The sequence below is a fragment of the Lepeophtheirus salmonis genome, chromosome 1 (genome assembly GCF_016086655.4).
Source record: "Lepeophtheirus salmonis chromosome 1, UVic_Lsal_1.4, whole genome shotgun sequence".
In the NCBI taxonomy this organism is placed as follows: Eukaryota; Metazoa; Arthropoda; class Copepoda; order Siphonostomatoida; family Caligidae; genus Lepeophtheirus; species Lepeophtheirus salmonis.
Genome location: NC_052131.2, coordinates 36,254,684 through 36,275,718, shown reverse-complemented (window position 1 = coordinate 36,275,718; position 21,035 = coordinate 36,254,684). Strand labels below are relative to the sequence as shown.

The 21,035-nt window shown below is 32.3% G+C and overlaps 1 protein-coding gene across 1 annotated transcript; it reads right to left on the bottom strand.

The window, feature by feature from the left end:
- Positions 1-1,160: 1,160 nt before the first annotated feature.
- On the bottom strand, positions 1,161-12,080 carry Scp2 (Sarcoplasmic calcium-binding protein 2). Its single transcript, XM_040721717.2, has 7 exons — positions 11,897-12,080; positions 8,271-8,461; positions 8,120-8,201; positions 6,235-6,306; positions 5,146-5,289; positions 2,259-2,356; positions 1,161-2,205 (listed from the first exon to the last, which is right to left on the bottom strand). The coding sequence occupies exons 1-7, from the start codon at positions 11,985-11,987 to the stop codon at positions 1,825-1,827; spliced, it is 1,059 nt and encodes a 352-aa protein (XP_040577651.1). The 5' UTR covers positions 11,988-12,080; the 3' UTR covers positions 1,161-1,824.
- Positions 12,081-21,035: the final 8,955 nt, after the last annotated feature.

The window sequence follows — 21,035 nt, the reverse complement described above, 5'->3', positions numbered from 1 at the left end:
CTCTGACCTCCTCCTTGCAGATAACTCCTGATTAGATAAGGAATAACTAGCAGTTAATTTAAGGTTGTTTTTCGTGCTTTTATGATACAAAAAGGATGAGAGATAAAATGGGTCGTAAGACCATTAACAATGTTAAGAAGAGGCTAGACCACAACGAAACCATAGAAAGGAAGGAGGGTCCTCAAGGGCGCCCCTGATCTTGTTCCCGGGTGAGCCATTTTTATATCATGATGGGAGGTCTTCCTTTTTTAGAAACATACTAAAAATAAATTTTTTATCATCAATTTGTTCTAGCTTATCAATCATATCAAGTATTAATGCTGCAAGTAATTTTAAGTGTTCATATAACTCGAAAATACTTTTCCAAATTAGATAGATTGCAGTTTTTAAATGAATGATAGCATTATTTGAAAATTTAAAAGCATATTTGATTCTGACTTGTTACCATTGATTTGAAACTACTCTCGGACTAAAGAGTTTTAAGACTTGTGAATTAATTTTAACTGGAGCTTAATACATAGAAACTCTCAAAATTGGGACTTTGTTTTCTCCTTTGGTATTTTCTGTACAACATTAAAAATAATGCAGGTTTAAATACATAATTTATATAGCCCTTTGAACCATAATACTTTACAACTTTGTCTGTAGTAAAATAATTAAGCAAGTCATTAGCAATTGAATAAGTAAGCCTTCAAACACTTGAACAAATCAAATTTAATATAAGTAAACATTGAAGGGATGTATTAATTAATTTTACAATATTAAGAAATAGAAAAATTGTTATGACGCTAAAAATGTCATGTCATACTTAATTATCGTTGATTTAATTAAGCAACAAAAAAGTGTCCTAATTTATCCTACTTTAAGGACAGTTAAAGGTCCTAATTAGTGAAAATAAAAATGCTGAGAAAATAAATTATTTGAACATGTTTTTGTCACATACAAAGCTGAGAAAACTTTTTTTCTTAAATAATAAAAAAATATTGTGTTTTTGTATGTCTTATATTTATTTTACGCAATATTTATTTAGTTTATACATCACAAAACCTTTACAGTATTGAATTTCCCCCGTTCCCTCCTTTTATAATATCTTTTTAGTATGTTTCCCATCAATTCTCTTTCATAATATGTATAAAACAAAATAGAGCTCGTAGATGAAATGATGTAGAAGATAAAGCTTTATTTCTAAATAGATTTACTTAATGAGAAGCAAAAACCTCCTTGTCAAGAAAGGATGTTACAACATAAGTTCTCAGAAATTATATATAATTACATTACATAATATTTAATTAAAAGTTTCTTAAAAAAATACATTCAGTTGGATGCACAATTAATTGAGACATGATTAAGAATTTATATGTGTACGTATTTTTCACCCATAATTATATGTGACAGATCTATAGTGATGATTGTAGTAGGAGGGTTTATATAAATTTACTTCTCTTTTTTTTAAAATATAGTTTCTTGTGTGCAAGATATTAGAAAATTAACAAACAAAAAATACATTATAAATGAATTATTAAAGAGTAAATATGGTGCTCTAATTAGTCTGTTGGTAAAGATGTCAAAGTGTAAAAAAATAACAATAATCCAATTACTCAGAATAAGAAAAATATCATATATATATATTATACTTGTTTTCCTCCTGGGAAATTATAAATAATAAATGCTTATTGAAAAGGTAAACATTAACTCTTTACTTTATTGCCTCGATTTGGTACTGCAACCTGCATCATCATAATTTTTCATTATGTAGATGGAAAGTTAACCTAATTTGACGTAGTGATGTTTATTTTAAATATCAATAGGAGTATTTGCTCTTATCTATGAGGTCAAACAACACTTTTGCTTAATCTTTAATCCAGTATATTGAGAATGAAATCCGGACGCTGGTGGATTGATAGGTTCCTCTGTTATTTTATTCTTGTTACTATTACCATTTTGATGATTTAATTCCCGGATTGAGTCTTGATATCCATACTTATCTTGTTTCAAAGGCAAAGACACTTTTTCGCTCTGTTCCTTTGACTTCTTTTGTTCTTTCTCCTTGGGGATAAGTCTCCCTTCTCCTTCATCCCCACTACTCTCTGTGTCATAATCTAATTTTCCATTTATAAAGTTCCCTAAGTCTGATGGATCATCACTCAAATAGTACTCTGCACAGAGATGAACAAAGTAGTCAAAGTCTAATTCCAAGGTGTTGTTCTAAAAATGGACAATTGTATGTAAGTCAAACACTTGATATTGAATGGACCTACTTTAGAGAAAATGACGTAGGCCTGCTTTGCATTCCTTTCCTTGACACCAAATTCTGACAAAACATATTCAAACTCCTCGCTATCAATGATATTATCTCCTATTAATAAATAAGTATATATTGGTTTAGGTAAAGGTACGGTGAAAAAATTAGCACGGCTTTTAAATTAGCTACAATATGTATATTGATGTATCTTCAATTATGAAAATTTGAAATAGTGTTTGGATACGGTCTACAAATCATACACACAGGGTGTTTGGAGTATTATATATATATCTTTCTGAGGAGGGGTGCCTTGGTGTCAGATTTAATAATAAAAAAAATACAAAAATTAAAAATTTGTACAAGAAAATTAGAGAAATTAAATTTTTTCGTCAAAAAATTTCAGATATATATAATATTATAATATTTGTAGGATCAAACTACTTCCGTTTCAGTTCGGTATGAACTGGTCTCGTTGTAAAAAATTGGTCTCGACTCAATGCATCGGTTTAGATCGCTCAAGAAATGATCTCTTAAGACCCAACTGGAAAAGAATTGATCTTAGACCAAGTCTCGAGCACAGCATACCTTATAATTTTTTTTTAAAAAGACTTCAAACTAACCATTATTGATAAAAAGTCACGTGAATTCTTGGTTGAGAAATCCTTTCTGTGTTATAATATATATATATATCTAGACACATTGATTCGATCCAACTTTCCTAATGATTCATAAGGTAAAATAAAACTAACAATATGAAGGAAGAAAATGAATTAATACTCTTAAAAGTTCCATAATGGAAAGAAAACAAACAAAATTATTTCCCCCTTCTATCTTTCTTAAAATAGAATTCGTTGCATGATATTAACACCTTTCTACAAAATATCAGATCACCGTCAGAGCTTTTTCTAATTAGTGTGTATTTACATATGTATAAAACATACGACGTATGTTCAAAAAGTAAGGTGACGTCGTATTTTTTAGGGAAAAAAATGTTTATTTAATCATCAATATTTATGTTGTCCTCTTCAAAGTAATCCCCCTTAGATACAGTACACTTGTGCCCACGCTTGTTCCAATCCTCCAACCACTTCTCATAATCACTTTTCGGCTTAGCCTTGAGCTCTTCCATTCATGCAGTCTTTATCTACTCAACCGTTGCAAATCCCCGTCCTTTCAAAGGTTTTCCCAGCTTTGGAAACAACAAATGGGCACATGGTGTGGATATGGTGGACAAGACATGATTGTGGTCTTGTTTTTGGGCAATATATGCTACTATTCTTTTGTTCAAAATTAATCGCTATACTCGTCTCATGTTCAAAACGTTGGGGGAAAAAAATTATGGCACGAGCCAACGGATATGTCAATATCCTCAGCAAATTTTCTTATAGTGATTTGACGGTTTTCAAAAACAACTTTCTTCAATGCTTCAACATTTTCGGGTGTTGTTGATGTACTTGGGCGTCCAGAGCAAAGCACGTCAGTTGCATCTTCCTGTCCATCTTGGAAGAGTTTGTACCACTTGTAAACATTTATTTATAAACAGAACAGTTTCACCATATGCCAATGTCAATATTTTAAGGGGTTTGATAACTTAATTTCATGTTTTATACAAAATTTGTATCTTAATTTTAGAACAAACCTCGAACATCTGATTCTAAATTATTTAATTTCTTAAGAAATAAATTCGTTCCAAGAGAAAAAATAATTGTGTTTCCTAACCAGCAAAATAAAACTCGGAGAGTATAAGTTAGCCATTCACCCAGTACAATTACAAAGTATTAATCTAATCACATAAGATTAAATAATAGGGGATATTCTTAACCCTGGATTTCTGAGGAACAGCTTTTACTAATTGGTTTCATTATAAATAAGCTCATAGGCCAAAGACATTTGCCATTTGTTTGCTCGTTATAAACATATGTAGATACTTTAGTTGACAGGGGGAGACTCCCCACTGACAAAATATCAATATTCATCTATAACTTATGTGTAGAGAGTTTGAATACAGTTCAATTACTCCTTAATTTATACACGTATGTACTCACAGAAGGTAATATTTAAAAAAAAGTTGCATACATGGTTTTTAAATATCAATAAAAGCAATTGAGCGTACAAATTCGGCCTTAATATAGGTCTGTGAAAATTATATGTCCAAGTATTTTAATAATAAGGAAAGGGTTTTTACTAAAAGAGCATTATGAAGTTGGATTCTCGTTTGCAAAAAGTTATCAATTAGAACGGGCATAATTGCCTTATTTTTATTTTGTAACAATTCTCAATTTGAAAACTGGATCTACCAACTTTGTGGTGGCTTTTAGACCGGGTGGTTACTGAATCTTTTTTAAGAGGAATTTTGAATTTGGATTTTTTTTTCAGAAAAGGAATTTCAAATCAAGCTCACCTAAATTATAGCCCTCTGTAGCCTCTATATTTTATTGCTTATATTTTATCTTGAAAAAAAAAATCGCTTAAAACCTTGAAAATTTAGTGCTCCTTTAAATATTCACCTTAGGGGATGGTTCATTAAACCCCTGTGCACCTTTTGCACCACTCTAAATAACTATACAACACATGAAAAATACAACTTCTAGCTTTATACTTAAAAGATTTTAATAACACAGATAAGTGGCAGGTTTAAGGAGGCACTTGCTACGGGTCCTGCACTTGACCGTGCTAGTTATATTTTTATATATTTAGAAATAAACACCTAGTAGTTATTTATAAAAGAGGGCATGAACATGCAAAAAAATAAATTCATTTAAAAAAAAGCAATTAATTTTTTTAAATGAAATTGATTTTTTTTTTCTTTTTTTTTTTGAAAAAAAGGGTTCCTTAATATATTTATATAAAAAGTGAATCTATCACATTTGAACGAGCCCTAAGGGCACAATTTTTATTAGTACCTGTTCGATCCAGCAAATTAAATCGAAATAAGAAGTACTTGTAGAGCCAAAGAGGAAGTTTTGTTTTGTTCAGAAAGTCAGCCCATCTGGACTCATCCGTGCCATCCTCTTCATTATCAAGTTCATCCAAGAGCTCATCCTCCGCTAAAAAACATGATTTTATAGATACGTGTATATGTTCAGGGGTGTCTGCAGGATTAAATATATTTTTTGGTGGGGAGAAGGCTTTTAAATTTCAAAAATTATACTTCAAATATTACATTTTTTGGATAAAATTTTCAAAAATCCAACGCTTTTTAATCAAAAATTACATTTTGTTGAAAAAATTTCAAAAAATCTATAGCTATTCTCCGAAAATTATTTTTTTTAATCCACAGCTGTTTACAAAACATTACAAAATTCAAATTTCAAATGTTACATTTTTGGGGGGAAAATTTCAAAAATTCACAGCTGTTAACAAAAAAAAAATCAAATATTGAATTTTGTGGAAAAAAAATCAAAAATCTATAGCTATTCTTGAATTTTTTTTCGAAAACTTAATTTTTGGGTTATTTGTGGAGGGGCTACCCCCCCCCCCTCCTACGGACGCCCCTGATGTTACATAATATTTTATCACAAATGTCCTCAAATATATCTTTAATAATCATTAGAGTTTGTAAAAACTAATAAATACCAATATACATCATGGGATTGTATAATATATATTGTCTTTTTAAAAAGCCCTTCAATATGAGTATATAATATTTAATATGTATTAGTAATTTGATTCTGTATTTGTAAAGATGTAATCTAATTTTTTCAAGTTATATATATATATATACACACAGTGTATAAGTGTGTATATGATATAATATGTTACACACTTTTGATCATTAAAGAAGAAATACATTCACCAAAGGCAAAATAAGTTAGAAGAGTGCGTGGAAGGGTGGGAGAAGAAAGGGAGAGAGGAAATTCAAAACAATATGATTAATCCCGATAAGAAGGAAAAGTATTTGCAACATATAAAATAAAAATGGTTCTATAATTATTAGAGAGATATATTTGGTACAATATATATATATATATGTAAAAACAGCAGCAACCCACATTGAAGATCCTTGTTGAGTTCGTTTATAATTGAAGCGGAGGATAAGGAGAGGATATTATTATCATTCCTTTTTGTTTATTTCAGAGAGGAAGGAAGAGAAAAGAGAAATGAAAAGGAGAGAAGAGAGAGATATTAAATATGATATAAAAATATGATGTAAGAATGATTATTCTTAACATTTGAAACTATAAAATACTTTTATTGTACGTTAAAGGTTCCCTCTTGCAATAAAACAAAGAAAAAATGAGCAATATCAGTGTAGGATCGGTCCTAGAACAGATTTCCTGATCAGTCTCCTCCCTCATTCCGTCTTTCTTGATCGGTCCGATCTTTTTTACCATTCAACGGTCCTAAGAATCAATTAGTAGGTCCTTAATTCCTACTATTACAGCTATCTTTTAATTTTCTTCACACACTAGCAAGGATTGAACAATTTAAAAACGAAAAAAAATAATTTATCGTAGCTAGAATCTATAATAATATGTTCTAGCTTCACATATCATACTCTAAACTTCATGTATCTTGTCTCCTTAAAAGAGGTTATGATAGAACTTCAAGAACTGACGTAGTCTTTTTAGCTCTTGTAGTTAGCATAAAAGACCAATAAGGATCGGTCTTATGAATGCCAAATATTATTTGGACCGGACAGATTGTACGGGATACTTTAATTTCTTAAAACCGATCCAACAATACCCAAAATCAGTTGATGGGGATTGTAGTGCTGGGTTTGAAAATCATTGACTCAGATAAGATCAATATAATTTTAGCTAATACGGTTCATAATAAAATTCGGTGAAAAAAAAACTTTTAGAAAAGGAAATATCGGAAGGAACCAAAAGAAAATTCTGTTTCGGATCGAGTCCCAACATTAGTGGCTAGCCGATTTAGCCCAACTCTAGAATGATTGTTCTATAATTGTTGGGAATTATTGACGGCTTAACAATAGACCATTTGAATACGACCAATCAATGTTCAAAACACTACAGGGTGACCCGTAAGTCTTAGGACAGCAACTTCAACTTAATTTTTCTCCAAGAATTGTTTATATTTTTAAAATTTTGTTTAAATTATGATTCATGTAACCTCCATCTTTGTTTGTTGTAAGACAAACTTTTTCCTAAAACGTGTTCTTGAGCCTCTAACGCCGACATCATGAACCTGAAGTGCGCAATCATTTCGCTTCATTTGAAAGGGAAGACCAGTAGGACAATTACGAAGCCCCTGAAAGATCTTAATGTGTCCAAATCATGAGTCCACTACATGATCAAGTGGTATAATGGTACCAGGAATATTGATGATAGACCCAGGAGTGGTCAACCGAGGTTCATGAGGACACAAGGGTTGATCTAGTCAACGAGGATCAACTGGAAAAAGAAGCTGTGATAGGCGGTTCATGAGGTTGTTGCATTTAGAGATACCATGTGCAGGTTGGTCTGGGAGGACCAGAGGATAAAGCTGTATCTTCAACAATAGTAGCAGCTTCTCAACGAAGACAAAATGGCCAAGAGGGGATCCCGGGTGAAGGTGCTTCTGAAATTCCTCAACTTTTGTACGCACGTTTCAATAATTTGGACTGACAAGAAGATCTTCACAATGGAGCTGGCATACGACAGCCACAACGACCGGGGGCTAAGTAGGAGCGTTGGAGGACATTTCTCTGAACATGTGTAGTGTTTAAAAAGATGTTTCATAAAATAAATATTTGATTACTTTCCTTGGCTGTTGAAGTTGTCCTAGGAATTAATGGTCACCCTATAATAAGGTGAAAAAAAGCAGAAAAAACTGTTCAGGGGACAACCACATACACTGTTCATTTGTACTATGTTAGTGAGGTAACTCCGTGATTTATATATGTATTCATATAGATAAAGTAAAAAGCCTTATCTTTAGCCCATTTCTTGGTGAGCGTCGTCTCTTCTTCTTCTCGCAGAGCAATGTCCCTCATGTATGTCTCCCACATAATCAACTTTATACAACATAGAATAAATCTAATTTATTTTAAATCACCCTTCTCAAACACTGATGGATACGTTACCCATTCATCCTGAGATATCTCTCCATCCTTATCAATGTCAGCAATCTCTTCTAAAGAGCTCCAAATCTCTTGAAAAAGGGACTCTGTGTCATTGTATTTACGACTTCCAATACTCCATCCACTCATGAAACAAATCTTTTCCTTTGCCCAGAGAAAGTCGCTGTAGGAGATACATCCATCTTTGTTTAGATCTGGAGAAGAGGAAAAATGAAATATACTTAGGGATTTTTTATTGTCAGATGTTTCTTTACATAAATAATACGTATGCCCTGTTCTCAAATAAGAAAATATATAGATATTCATGTATTACATATTTATGGCACATTTTTGGCCTCTTTCTAGAGGAATAACCGCTTGAATTTGTTGTGAATTCAGGGACAAGGGTCCTTGGTCTCCTTCCATTGAATACTTATGGTCGCCAAATTAAGAAGGAAAGCAAAATTTTCAAGGCATTTCTTCAAAGAATAAAATTCTATTTTTTTTTTAATTATTTGAAATCTTTCTTTCCTATAAAAAAACCACAAAAATTGATTTTCTAAAAGAAACTGCTAGATTTGAAATACATTTTGAAATTAGGCTTTTTAAAATATCAGCACCATAATTCAGTAATATACAGAGTGCTCAAGCTATTTTTCCGTGAAAAGGATTTTTTTTAAACATAATTTTCTCTCTAATCAGTTATTAAATTTAAAAAAAAAACAAAAGCCGATTCTGAAAGCTTGATGTGTACCCATTTTTTTATTCAATAAAATCATCTCCAGCTTCAATTACAGTCTTTATACGAGGGTGAAAGCGATAGCAGGACTTTGTCACTTGGTCCCTTGGAAAATCCCGGAATTACTTCTTGATCCGACGGATAAGTTTGTCTTTGGTTTTTCTGGGAGTTCGGTTAGTTTGTCGTTCGATCGGACATCACACACAAAAAAAGAAAATCAAGCGAGTTTGGAGACCAAAACTCCCGTGAAATGAAGTAGTCAAAATTGTATTGTAGCCATTTGATATATATATATATATTTTTTCAATTGTGGTAGGGAGACGAGTTCTTAAAAAATATCAAATTCCATCATAACCTTCGAAACGAACGTTTCATTGAGTCCCAGAGATCGAGACATTGTTATGTTGTAGCTCCGTTTTCTAATATTTGGACACCGAATTGGGCAATTGATTCCATTTACTCAACTGGTGCAAGTTTGGACACGCTTTCCAACGAAAAAAATGGATGCCTAAGTTCCACGTTTGCCCAAGAGAGTGTCCCAAAGGGGTGGCATTGATAGCTAATGCACACTATATACATTCTAAAAGACCATATCGATATCGATATTTTTTTTAATTAATATAACCGACAAGTCGTACCCTTTATTGTATTGTATTACATTTCATTTAAAAAAGCCCCAAAGTCATTTAATACTTAGACAGTTGTTCCCAACTATGTAATTCTTACTCAATGATTGTTGAAAATGGATCACATATATTTTTTAAATAGTAAAGTATTTTATTTTCTAAAAGAAACAAAATTTATTTTTCTGCTTAGAACAAAAAACTAAATTTCTTTGAGACCCGTACTTTTATTTTCTAAAAAGAAATTAAGCTATGAAGTAATAAAAAATAAGTAGTCATCTTTTAAAAAAGGTGCCGAAGTAGGAAATAAAAAAAATTAAAAATTCCCTTAAACTTTTTCTAAATATGTAAAGTATGGACTTATATTTTTTAACAGGGCCAACCACTGTCAAATTATCCGCTATTGGGGGATGGGATGCCAGGGGCATCCACAGGATTATCTTTAAGGAAGGGCTTGTTTTTTTGGAATTTGGTTGAAAATAAAATCAAACGTTTTAATTTTTTTGGTAAAAGATTTTCAAAAATGAACATCTATTCACAAAAAATCGATTTTTTTGGTAAAAAATTTCAAAATCTACAGCTATTGACAAAAAATTAATTTTTTGAAAAAAATTCAAAAATCAAGAAATGTTCAAAATAAACAAATTCAAAAATTTTGTTTTAAATATAAAATTTTCAAAAAAATAATTAAAAAAATTCAATTTTTTGAGAATAATTTACAAAATCCAGTGTTCTTTACAGAAAAATTTAATTTTTTGGGAAAAAAATATGAAAAACTAAATGAAATTTCAAATTTCATTTTATTTGGGGGAAGGCACAGCACCTCTCACCCACCTTCTGGCTATGCAGCTGGATGCCAACGATTACATAATGATATATGTATGTATATTGTCAATACGATTACCTCTTCATAAGTTAGTAAAGGTCAAATGATTTTGTATTTGAAATATATTTAGGATACGTTTATTTAGAAGAGAAAAGAAAGTTAAGCTTTGCAATGATTTATGGCATGAAAGGCTTCCCAAAAAAGAGTTTTTTTCTTTCAACAAAAAATACTTTTTCTAATCTATTTATAACTTTACATACATAGCCATTCATTTATATGTCTAGCTATTTTTATAAGTTTTGGGAAAGATGTGTCATGTACCGTGTAGTCCATTGAAATCTGAACACTTACTCATTCAATAATTAATGAAGGTTGATTGATTAAAATTAAGTCATATCTGGATATATTAAATTATAAACAATTAGTTACAAAACAAAACCAATCCGTGCACGACGAAATTCTGTTAGCAAACACCAAGCATCACCGTCTACGCCGTCTGGAAGTCCAAAACGTTGGAGAGGAAGAAAGGTTCTGTCAAAATAGGCAAACTTGACCTGGAAGAATTTAAAAAAACACCTCCAACAAATCATCTCAAGTCCATGAGGGACCATGCGGGAGATGTCGGAGCAATCAAAAAGTGGGTTGAAATAGCCTTGTGAGGGTGAAAAGGCTAGCAACGAAAAAATCCCTCCTTTCGGTTGCAAGACTCTTTTAAATGTGTCTTCTAACTCTTTTTTGACACTTTTGGCCCCCTACAGCTCTGATACTAACCCCTTGACTGCACCTTTTGGGTACATTTGGAGAGTAAGGCTTGCAGTGCCCATCCTCCAAATACTGAGTCCCTCATAGTCACTCTTAGCTAGCACAAGTCCGCCCTGATACAGGACTACAGTTTTGTGAGGGTGGAGAGGCCACTTTTGATACCAGCAATGAAAGAAACACATCTTCTACATTGCAAGACTCTTTTGAACTCTTTTGGACCCCTACAGGCTTGATAACAACCCCCTCGATTAGCCTTTTGGGGTACATATCATGTGGAAGGACTGATTCATTCAAACACCAAGGCACTTAAAACCATTGCCAGCCAGCACTGGGACGTCATGACAGAGGACTACATCCGCAGCGGGAGCCACGCCTTCCACCCCTGCATAGAGGCAATCTTGCCACAAAGGGCAGCTACATTAATGATTAAGACACACATCTATTTATAGGATATAGTTGTTGAAATTCTATTATAAATTTTATATTGTTGAATTTTAAAATTCAATGTGTTCAGTTTTTAATGGACCACTTGTAAGGAATTGTAAGGAAGTGAATCGAAAGATTAAAAGAGCAATTATATGGTATAATCTCTAATAAATTTGTCAAATGAATTAATGGAGGATGTATTTTTATGGAGTAAATATCAAAATTTATTGTACTCTATTACATAAATATATATATCTTTCAATGTAGCCATTACCAAAGAATGTTCGAAAATCATAGCGTAGTTTCTTTCGTTGAAAAGATGTCAAGGAGCCATCAGATTTATCCTTGCTCGGTAAACTTCCCATGCTGTTTTTATATTACACTTGATACACACTTATTTTCGAACTGACTTTTATTTTGGATATGTAAAGTGTATAACGCACACATCTGATGAGAAAACAACAACGACAATAATAGTATCGTAAGAATAAGGACACAATACTTATATTTATATAGGCATTGTGTATGTAGTACCTACATATGCATGTTTCTAGGGCTACAACTGTGAGGAAAGGAAATAAAGTGATGCATAGCTCTGGTATTTTACCTCAGAATATTTACAACATTTGGTTTCAAACTATGAGCGCAAACGCACATATTCGGAATGATTAAAGAAAAGGAGAAGTTGCGTTAATTATACATAAAAAGTTCCGACTCGCACTCAAAATTAATATTGGATCACTTTAAAAACAACCTTAAAAGGACTGCAGTTCTATCAATCCGCCCCTAATAAAATTTGTCAGTCCTAAGACCGGTCCTTATCCGGTCTTTGTAGAAACTACAACAGTTGAAATTATCTAGTTACTTCTAACTACGTCATTGGAGTCGCTGAAGTTTCATTCTAATTCATAACCTCCTTCAAAGAGACAAGATACCTGTAGAAGATGTGTGACAATAAACGTATTATTATACATTCTAGCTATCGTTCATTATTTTCTTGGTTTTTATATTCTTCAATCCTAGCTATGAGTAAAGAAAATAAAAAATACTGATTAAATATTTTACTAAAAATCGATATATCAGTCCTTTGGACCGTTGAATGGTAAAAAAGATCAGACTTATAAATAAAAAGAGCCTGAATGGCGGGGAAAAAAGACTGATAAAACGATCAGTTCTAGGACTGATATATCAATTTTTAGTAAAATATTTAATCAGTATTTTTTATTTTCTTTACTCAACACTACTCAAAACACTACATAGAGTTTGTGTTGGATCGGTCGAAAAAAACAACTAAAAAGACTGATGTGTGGTCCTCATAAAATTTTGTGATTAATAGGACCGGTCCTTATTGGTCTTTTATGGTATCTAGAACTGCTGCAATTACTTTGTTACTAACTACGTAATTCAAGTCTTGAAGTTTTATCATAACTTATTTCAAAGAGACAGCAAGATACCTGAAGTTTAGAGTAGGAGGTGTGTGTTCATAGATGGAACGTATTAAAATACGTTCCATCTATGAATAATTATTGGTAGCTTTTTAATATTCTTTAATCTTATCTAGAATTGAAGAAAAAGAAAAGACGCTAGTACCGTCTAATCGGTCTTTGAGACCTTTAACTGATAAACAAAATCGAATTGATAAAAAAAGGGGTGTTGGGGAATGCCTAGGGTATCCGTCCTAGAACCGATCCGACACTAATTAGAGTCCCTTTGGCTGGTAATAATAAGTATTAGTTGAATATTTGAGTAATAACTTTGGAGATCGAGTAATTGAGTATTGAGTCGAATTCAAATTTTGGGTCAAGACTTTAAGTAAGAAGAAATGTTTTTTATTATATTGATAAAACTTAATCTTAACCATTAAATAATTTCAGTAATTTTAGGAATATTTATTTGCAACATATTACATTATTTCAAAAATTTGTATGCTTTTTATCAAAACTGTGAATAAGTTAACTTTATTTAGGTGTCATATTGTAAAGTTACTAATCAGTTGCATCACTATCAATTTCGAGTTGTAATCATTCGAGCATAGTCCAGTTTTTCAAATAATATTTGAGGAAATTTTAGTTACTTCACAAAAATTGTGGATTTTAGTAAATTTGAGTTTTTTCCACTTTGTGCCATACTCGAATCCATTACTAATAAGCATTAACAATCGATAAACGTATGAAATAGGATCTACCACCAGGCAATGAATTTTACGATTTCTATCACCACTGGAGATATATGTATGTATATATATATATATATATTTTTGTAAGTAACCTTTATATATATTTTAGTAGTTCATATGTAGTATGTTTTTATTTTTGATAGGAAAGTGTGACACATCTGTTTTTGTCATTTTTCAATACCATCATAAACTTATTATTATATTCCTACTTTTCTGTATAATCCCTGTATTTTCTTTCAAGGGTAATTGCTTGCATTAGATAGTATGTTTGTCTATCTAACGATACAATCTGGACTGGTCCTTAAATATCTAATATGTAAAATATGTTGTGGTTCTAAAAACGTTATTTTGGATAAAAAATGAAAAATTGTAAAGTTTGAGGCATACCGGGTGTAGAAAAAGTACTACGACCTGCCTATAAGTAGTATACTCATAATTGATCAGGATTATGTTGTACATAGAAAATTTTATTTTATAATATTTTTTACTATACAAATGCACATTAATTATGAATCTAGCCACCATCAATGACAGCCTCCCACCGCCTCCGGATACACATTGGCAACGTAGTCTTTTTTCATGATACTCCACTACAGGTTAACAGAGAGGTCTTCAGAGAATCAATATTCGGGTGGTGGACTTTGCAGGCTTTCTTCTCAATTTGCCACGAGATGGAGTAATCCAGTGGATTCAGATATGGGCTCTGAAGGGGGCAAAGTTTCTTAAAACAGAAGTTCATGTTGCTATCCATCCAATCTTGTACAATATTAGCAGTATGAGCCTGAGCCTTATCCTACAAAAATATGTATGTGGCCTTGTTGGATTTGTTCATGGTCTTGGTGATCTATAGGGGCCATTTTCCTTCAAAACTATCTAGTTATTGACTGCAGGTAAGTGGTATCCAACAAGAAACTAAATTGGATGTATTTTTTCTCCAGTTGATGCCACAACCCCCACATCATCACATAGACCGGATGTTTGGTCCTGGTGACTGTCCTGACGCTTTTGTCAGCCTTGCCAAAGCATGCCACCCGATTTGCTTGTTGTAGATGGAGTAAACAGTAAAGGTCTATTAATCAGAAAAAAAATTACCCAGTTGCTGTTGTGCTTCAGATCATTCAAGAGTTGTCGACATCTCTGAAAACAGAGTTCTTCTTGACGTTGGGACAGGAGTTGCCTCTTAATTCTTCTAAGCGACCTTCCTCCAGCCTTTCGGATTGCCTTGCCCACAGTAGACCAATACATCTCCTTTTTCTTGGCGTACTCTGACATCTTTATGGTTGGGTTGACCTTAAAGGCCTCCATGATGTCTTCAGGCATCACTTTGGCGGATCTTCCACACTTGGGTTTATCCTTAAGATTGTCCAAAATCAGCCAAACGATTTCTGATCCGACATACTGTTGCTTTGCTGACGTTTAAAGCCTTCATGAATTCCGAAATGGTCCTCCCGGCGCGGATTGAATTGCCTATAATGGTTCTTCTTGCCTCCATCGCGACATATACAGTACTTTTGTGTTTTATCTATCAAAGGCTTAGAATCTAAGCTATTCAAAAATAACCAATACTTCAAGATTTATCAACAACACCTTTTCAAAACTGCATTTTCGAAGGTCTCATTACTTTTTCTACACCTGGTATTGATCAAAGATTATGGGTTAAGCAGGGCTCTTGAAGTTCTAAATTTATTTTCAAAAAATATGAAAATCTTATGTTATACGAGCATAAAGTTAAAAAAAGTGGGCACTAAAGTTGATACAACGATACTTTATTGACGACTTTATTAGGAGAAATAATAATTTCAGGGTGAAATTTTGATATGCATGGCGTTTCCTGGCTAATACAAAAATAACAGTGTATTTTGTTGTCAGCTGTTGATTTTTCTGGTTCTTTTCCCTTTATCAGTGTTCTGAACGTTGATTGGTTGAATTAGAATTGCCTTGTTTTAAGCTCTGAACAATTACATACAGTTATTGAATAGTCGGTGGAAAACATAAGATATCTACCAAATGTTTTTGGGACCTTTTTTTTTTTTAAATGAATTGTTACATGATAAAATATAAGTCAGGACATGTTTAAATTTTGAATGTTCTATATTTCTATGAATTTGTTATGAATTAGAATTTGCTTCATTTCGACTCATATTACCTATTTTAAGGTTAAAAGTTTTATTAGTTTATTAAGAATATGAAGATATGAAATTTCTAGGACTCTCTGCAACCTTCCATCATTGATGAGTATGGCTCAACTTAAATATATTTCTTCAAATTCTATAAAAAATATTTTTTTAGGTCATCTTCAATCAATGTTTCGGGGATATCTAATACCCAGTCTAATACATTTATATTTAGAGTGGAGGTTCTGAATAATGTGTTCTGTAAAGTGAACTTTCCTTTATCATTTTTGTCTCAGAAGGAAAAGGAAGGTAAAGACGGTGCTTTGTTAAATATACAGGGTGGTCCATTGAAATCGGAAAACTCACTAATTCGATAATTAATGAAGGTTGAGAGATTGAAATTAATTAATATTTTGAAATATTAAAGCATAAACAATTGGTTACAATACATGAGAAACCTGAGCTCTCTAGCTTAGTACAAGTTGAGAAAATGACACTTCAACGTGATCGACGAATTTCAATTCGGGCACTTCAAGCCCTTGAGCGTTGCCAAGACGACCGTCTACGACGTCAGAAAGTCCAAAACGTTAGAGAGGAAGAAAGGATCTGTCAAAAAAAAGGCTTAACTGCACCTGGAAGAGTTTAAAAAAAACAGCTCCAGCTAATCATCTCAAGTCCATGAGGGACCATGCGAGAGATGTTGGAGCTATCAAAAAGTGGGTTGAAATAGCCTTGTAAGGGTGAAAAAGCCACTTTTGACACTAGCAATGGAAAAATTACTCTTTTCCGTTGCAAGGTTCTTTTAAATGTGTCTTTTAACTCTTTTGGCCCCCTTCAACTCTGATTCTAAGCCCCTTTACTACACCTTTTGGGTGCATTTGGAGAGGAAAGCCTGCAGTCATCTTAACACCAAGGGCCTCAAAGTCACTGTCAGCTTCTACTGGGACGCTGTGACAGGGGGCTACATCAGCAGTGTGTGCCAGGCCTTCTGGCGCCACCTAAAAGCCATCATTGTCGCTAAGGATAGCTACATTAATGATTAAAAGACAACATCTGTTTATATTTATTATTAATTTTGTTGCAATTCTATGGTTAATTTATAAATTATATCTTGAGGAAGTTTAAAATTCAAAATGTTCAGATTTTAATGGACCACTCGGTAAGTCATATACAATCTATATAGAGAGATAATGTATAGATCAATAATATAAGCATACATATTAGAGAAAATGTTCCAACTAGAGTCAAAAAAATAAAAATTATAAAGACTTATTCAGCTATTGAATGATCTTATCTTCTTCCTCTTTCTTCTCTTTAAACACATACAATTAGAATTTTCCCCTTCTATTCTATTCTACTCTTTTTCTTCTTCCTGACCTCAATTCGTAAAGTAATACCATTAGAACTTATTATTTATGTCATAAACTAACTAAATAAGAGCATTAATAAATATCTCCCTCACTGTTCCTCATTTGCCTTCTGTACTGACTAAGTTAGTCGTATACATTCACATGTATAATTATAATTATATTTCCTCATAAATAGAGTTTAAAATGTCCTGTGAGCTTGGCTTAAAAAGAAGGTCCAAACTTTGACATCCACATCATGATAGTATCTTGAAACCTTCCTTTAAAAAAAAGTAACATAAGAAAGCTCCAAACCCCTAACTAACATAAAATTTCCAGGAATAATAATTTGAAGTTAACAAACTACCAAAAGATATTGGATATTTTCCCCCTGTTCATTGTTAAAGGAAAGGTTGCATGATACTATACATGTAGCAAGGAGTAATCATCCAATTATTTTCAACCATGGGATTATACTTTAATTGCTGGGAATCCTATACAGCTTAACAACAACAAAAAACACACCTTCTAACTCAACCAATCAGGATACTGATGGGAGTGGACAATAATATGAAAACTCGACAACTCACAACAGTGTGTATACTTGATAGAATATACATCAATCAGTGAGATAACGCTTTGTCGTCTGTAAAAAAAAGCTTTCCTCTATTTAAAGAGTTTTTATTCACGAGTCTGAAATCTTATTATAGTCCATTTGAACTGTGAAGGATTTGAAACTCAATCAAGGAATATTACTATGTGTCAATATATGTATGTTCATTTTCCTGAATGGATTAAATACTTTGAAATCCTCAATTGGATACGTAAAATAAGTATTTATTTTGCATTTATAATAATCCTCCATCGTATAAATAAATATATACAATATATTTATTCTCTCGATGGTTGTTAGTCAATTATTTCCATATATGGAATTATTATTTCATAGCCATTTTGAATTGTTCACAGCTCGAAAAGACACATTGCACGAATACGCGTTCGGAACAACACTGATGGAGGGCGGGGAGCAGACAAATCGAATCTAACAACAAAATAAATTGTAATTTTGTACGTTAGGGAGGTAACACCGTGCTAGAAGCTATAATAATGGTTCTTTCCCCTTTCAACAAATTAGAAACATCTCATTTTATAAAGTAATATAGTACAGGGTCGTTCAGTTAAAACTGGGCTACCTTCAATTTAATCCTGATCAATGTGGGAAGGGTTTGAAATTTTATTTACAAGGTCCATGGTATTCATATTAGAATTAGAGGTGTCAAAATGACACCTTCCTTTCCTGAAACAAGTTTTGGGTCTTGCAGGCCTTGTGAGTGGGGGATGAGTCTTGAAATAGGAACTCTACCATATTGGCCTCAGCTTTCATCCAATGGATCAGTTGGTATGACATGTACAGTACCTGTTGTTACCCACCCTCTCCTTGGCCTCAAAGAAGATGGGGGCATGACAGTGGAATCATCATTTGAAGGAAACATTATGAGGGATCACTTTTTCGCTGGGGCCCCCAAAAAAGATCCTACATCGTTATAACGAAAGTACAATATTACATTTATTTACTTAAAGCAATTAATGACGCCACAAATGTTCGGTTGGAAAACATTGTTAAAGACTAAATTAGATTGTTAATCCTTGTATAAAAAAAAAAATATATATATATATTAAGCTTCTAGTTTTTTTGCCACGTATTTATTATGGATTATTGACCGTTCTTTAGGTTTTTAGTTTGTTAAAGTTGTACCGAAATAAATGATAATTAGAAAAAGGGATCTATATTTTGAAGTACAAAATATATCTGATCACAATATTTATGCAAATACATGTTTTTCTTAATTCAATGATGAGACACAATACTGTAAACATTTATTTTTCAATGAACAAAATTGTATGACTTTCGTAATGGCCAGTATAGCAAAAAAAAAAATCTTCTACGGATGTCTTCTAACCTTACTTTTCATAAGAAGGGAATGTTGTATCAATATGTAAATTAGTAATATACTTTGTGTCTTTCCATTGGATGATGGAACGTACTGTTAAATTGCCCATTTATAGGGAAACTCATATAATGTCCATAAGGGTTTTTTTAGGAAATATTGTCTTAAAACATGCATTGTGAAAGTAACGTCAAGCAAGCTTTTCAAGCAAAGCTAACTTTTATAAAAATGACATATTAGCAACAATTGTCATCCTGGTTTTATTTTTTTAAATTATTTCCGGTGTATATATAAATAAATATACTAATAGGTAGAAATATTACTTCATGGAATGTATCTTATGAAGTGAGTAAGGAGATAATATTGATTATTTCTTCTTTTTTTCGTGGGCGAGGAGAACAGTCAACAGTGTGGGAGGTACAATGTAGCGTGCTGCAGCTTTTCTGTACTCAGATGAAAGGGAATTGTCCACACTGCTTCCAATTTTGATAGAGTTAACATGAAAAAAAAGTTTTTTCTAAATAAGATTTTTGGGTACTTCAAACCATGCTGTTCAAAAATATATTTAACATTGTTAGTCTTTGAAAGATAAATTCAAATAGTTTTCATCATGTATTTAGTGAGTCCAAACGGCTTTTCCATTTCCGTAACATCCGTAACGGCAGGTATTTTGTCAATTCTCTCAAAAATCCTAATTCAGACATATCTTTATGTGTAACTAAAATATGTATATTACATTTTCTAATCTAAATAAATAGCTTGTTCATGGCAAGTTGAGTTTCCAAATGTCTTTCTGAATCTAACGTTCATACCACTGGCATTCCCCCTCTATAATTTTGCTTTACATGACGTTAAATCATTATGACCCCGTAACTCTATGTACAAACGTATGTACAATATAGATGTTGAAACAGGTGTGCTCTTTCTCTAGGGTCCTATTGAGAACAAAAGGGGTAAAAATATTGACTCAGAATATATAATGATGTTAGACTATGCTTATACCATATTTTCTTAATAATATGTACAATATACTACACAATATGTGTATTAATAACCTTACTGCTTCTTGCAGCATTCTGTCGACAGGGAAACGTCTCCTCACCGTTTTAATTAAAGTGGAAACTCTACTAATATTATACTAATAATCCCTACATACATATTTGATGTCTTATTTTGGCATCATATTCAGGACATGCTCTTTATTCTGTTGTGAAGAGCAGAAGGTGTAAGATGAAGAAGGTAAAGGTAAATAGACTGAAATGAAATGATTTGAGATGAAAGAACATCTTTGAAGGATCAAAGAACATTGCTTTTTCAATTAACCTACATGATTCATTGAATGAATTATTCTACATCCTTATACTATATTTGTATGTAGTTATATTATTATTTTTTAATGAAGTTCTATGTGTATAATACGACTGTCTTGTTCGTGGACATCAAAGAGATTCATGGCCTCTTTATCTATTCCCATTTATTAAATTTTTTTTGACGAGGAATGGTTTGTGTGTCCTTATGTACTTGGCTTCAGTGCTCGTTAATCCGGGAGAGTCACATACCTTACAATTCCTAATTCTGTCTAGATTGTCACTTGATACAAAAAAATCATCGTTGCATTAATTATCCTTTGTCTCTTTTCCCCTTTTCCTTTGATCACAAAGAGTTGCAGCGAATAAGTGTAAGTAGGCATTGTATTACTATAAATAATTCATCTCACCTAGGAAATATTTGGATATCAATACCGAATGGTCCATTGAAATCGGAACATTAACTAATTTAATAACTAATGAAGGTTGAGTTATTTAAATTAATTCATAATTCGTTATAT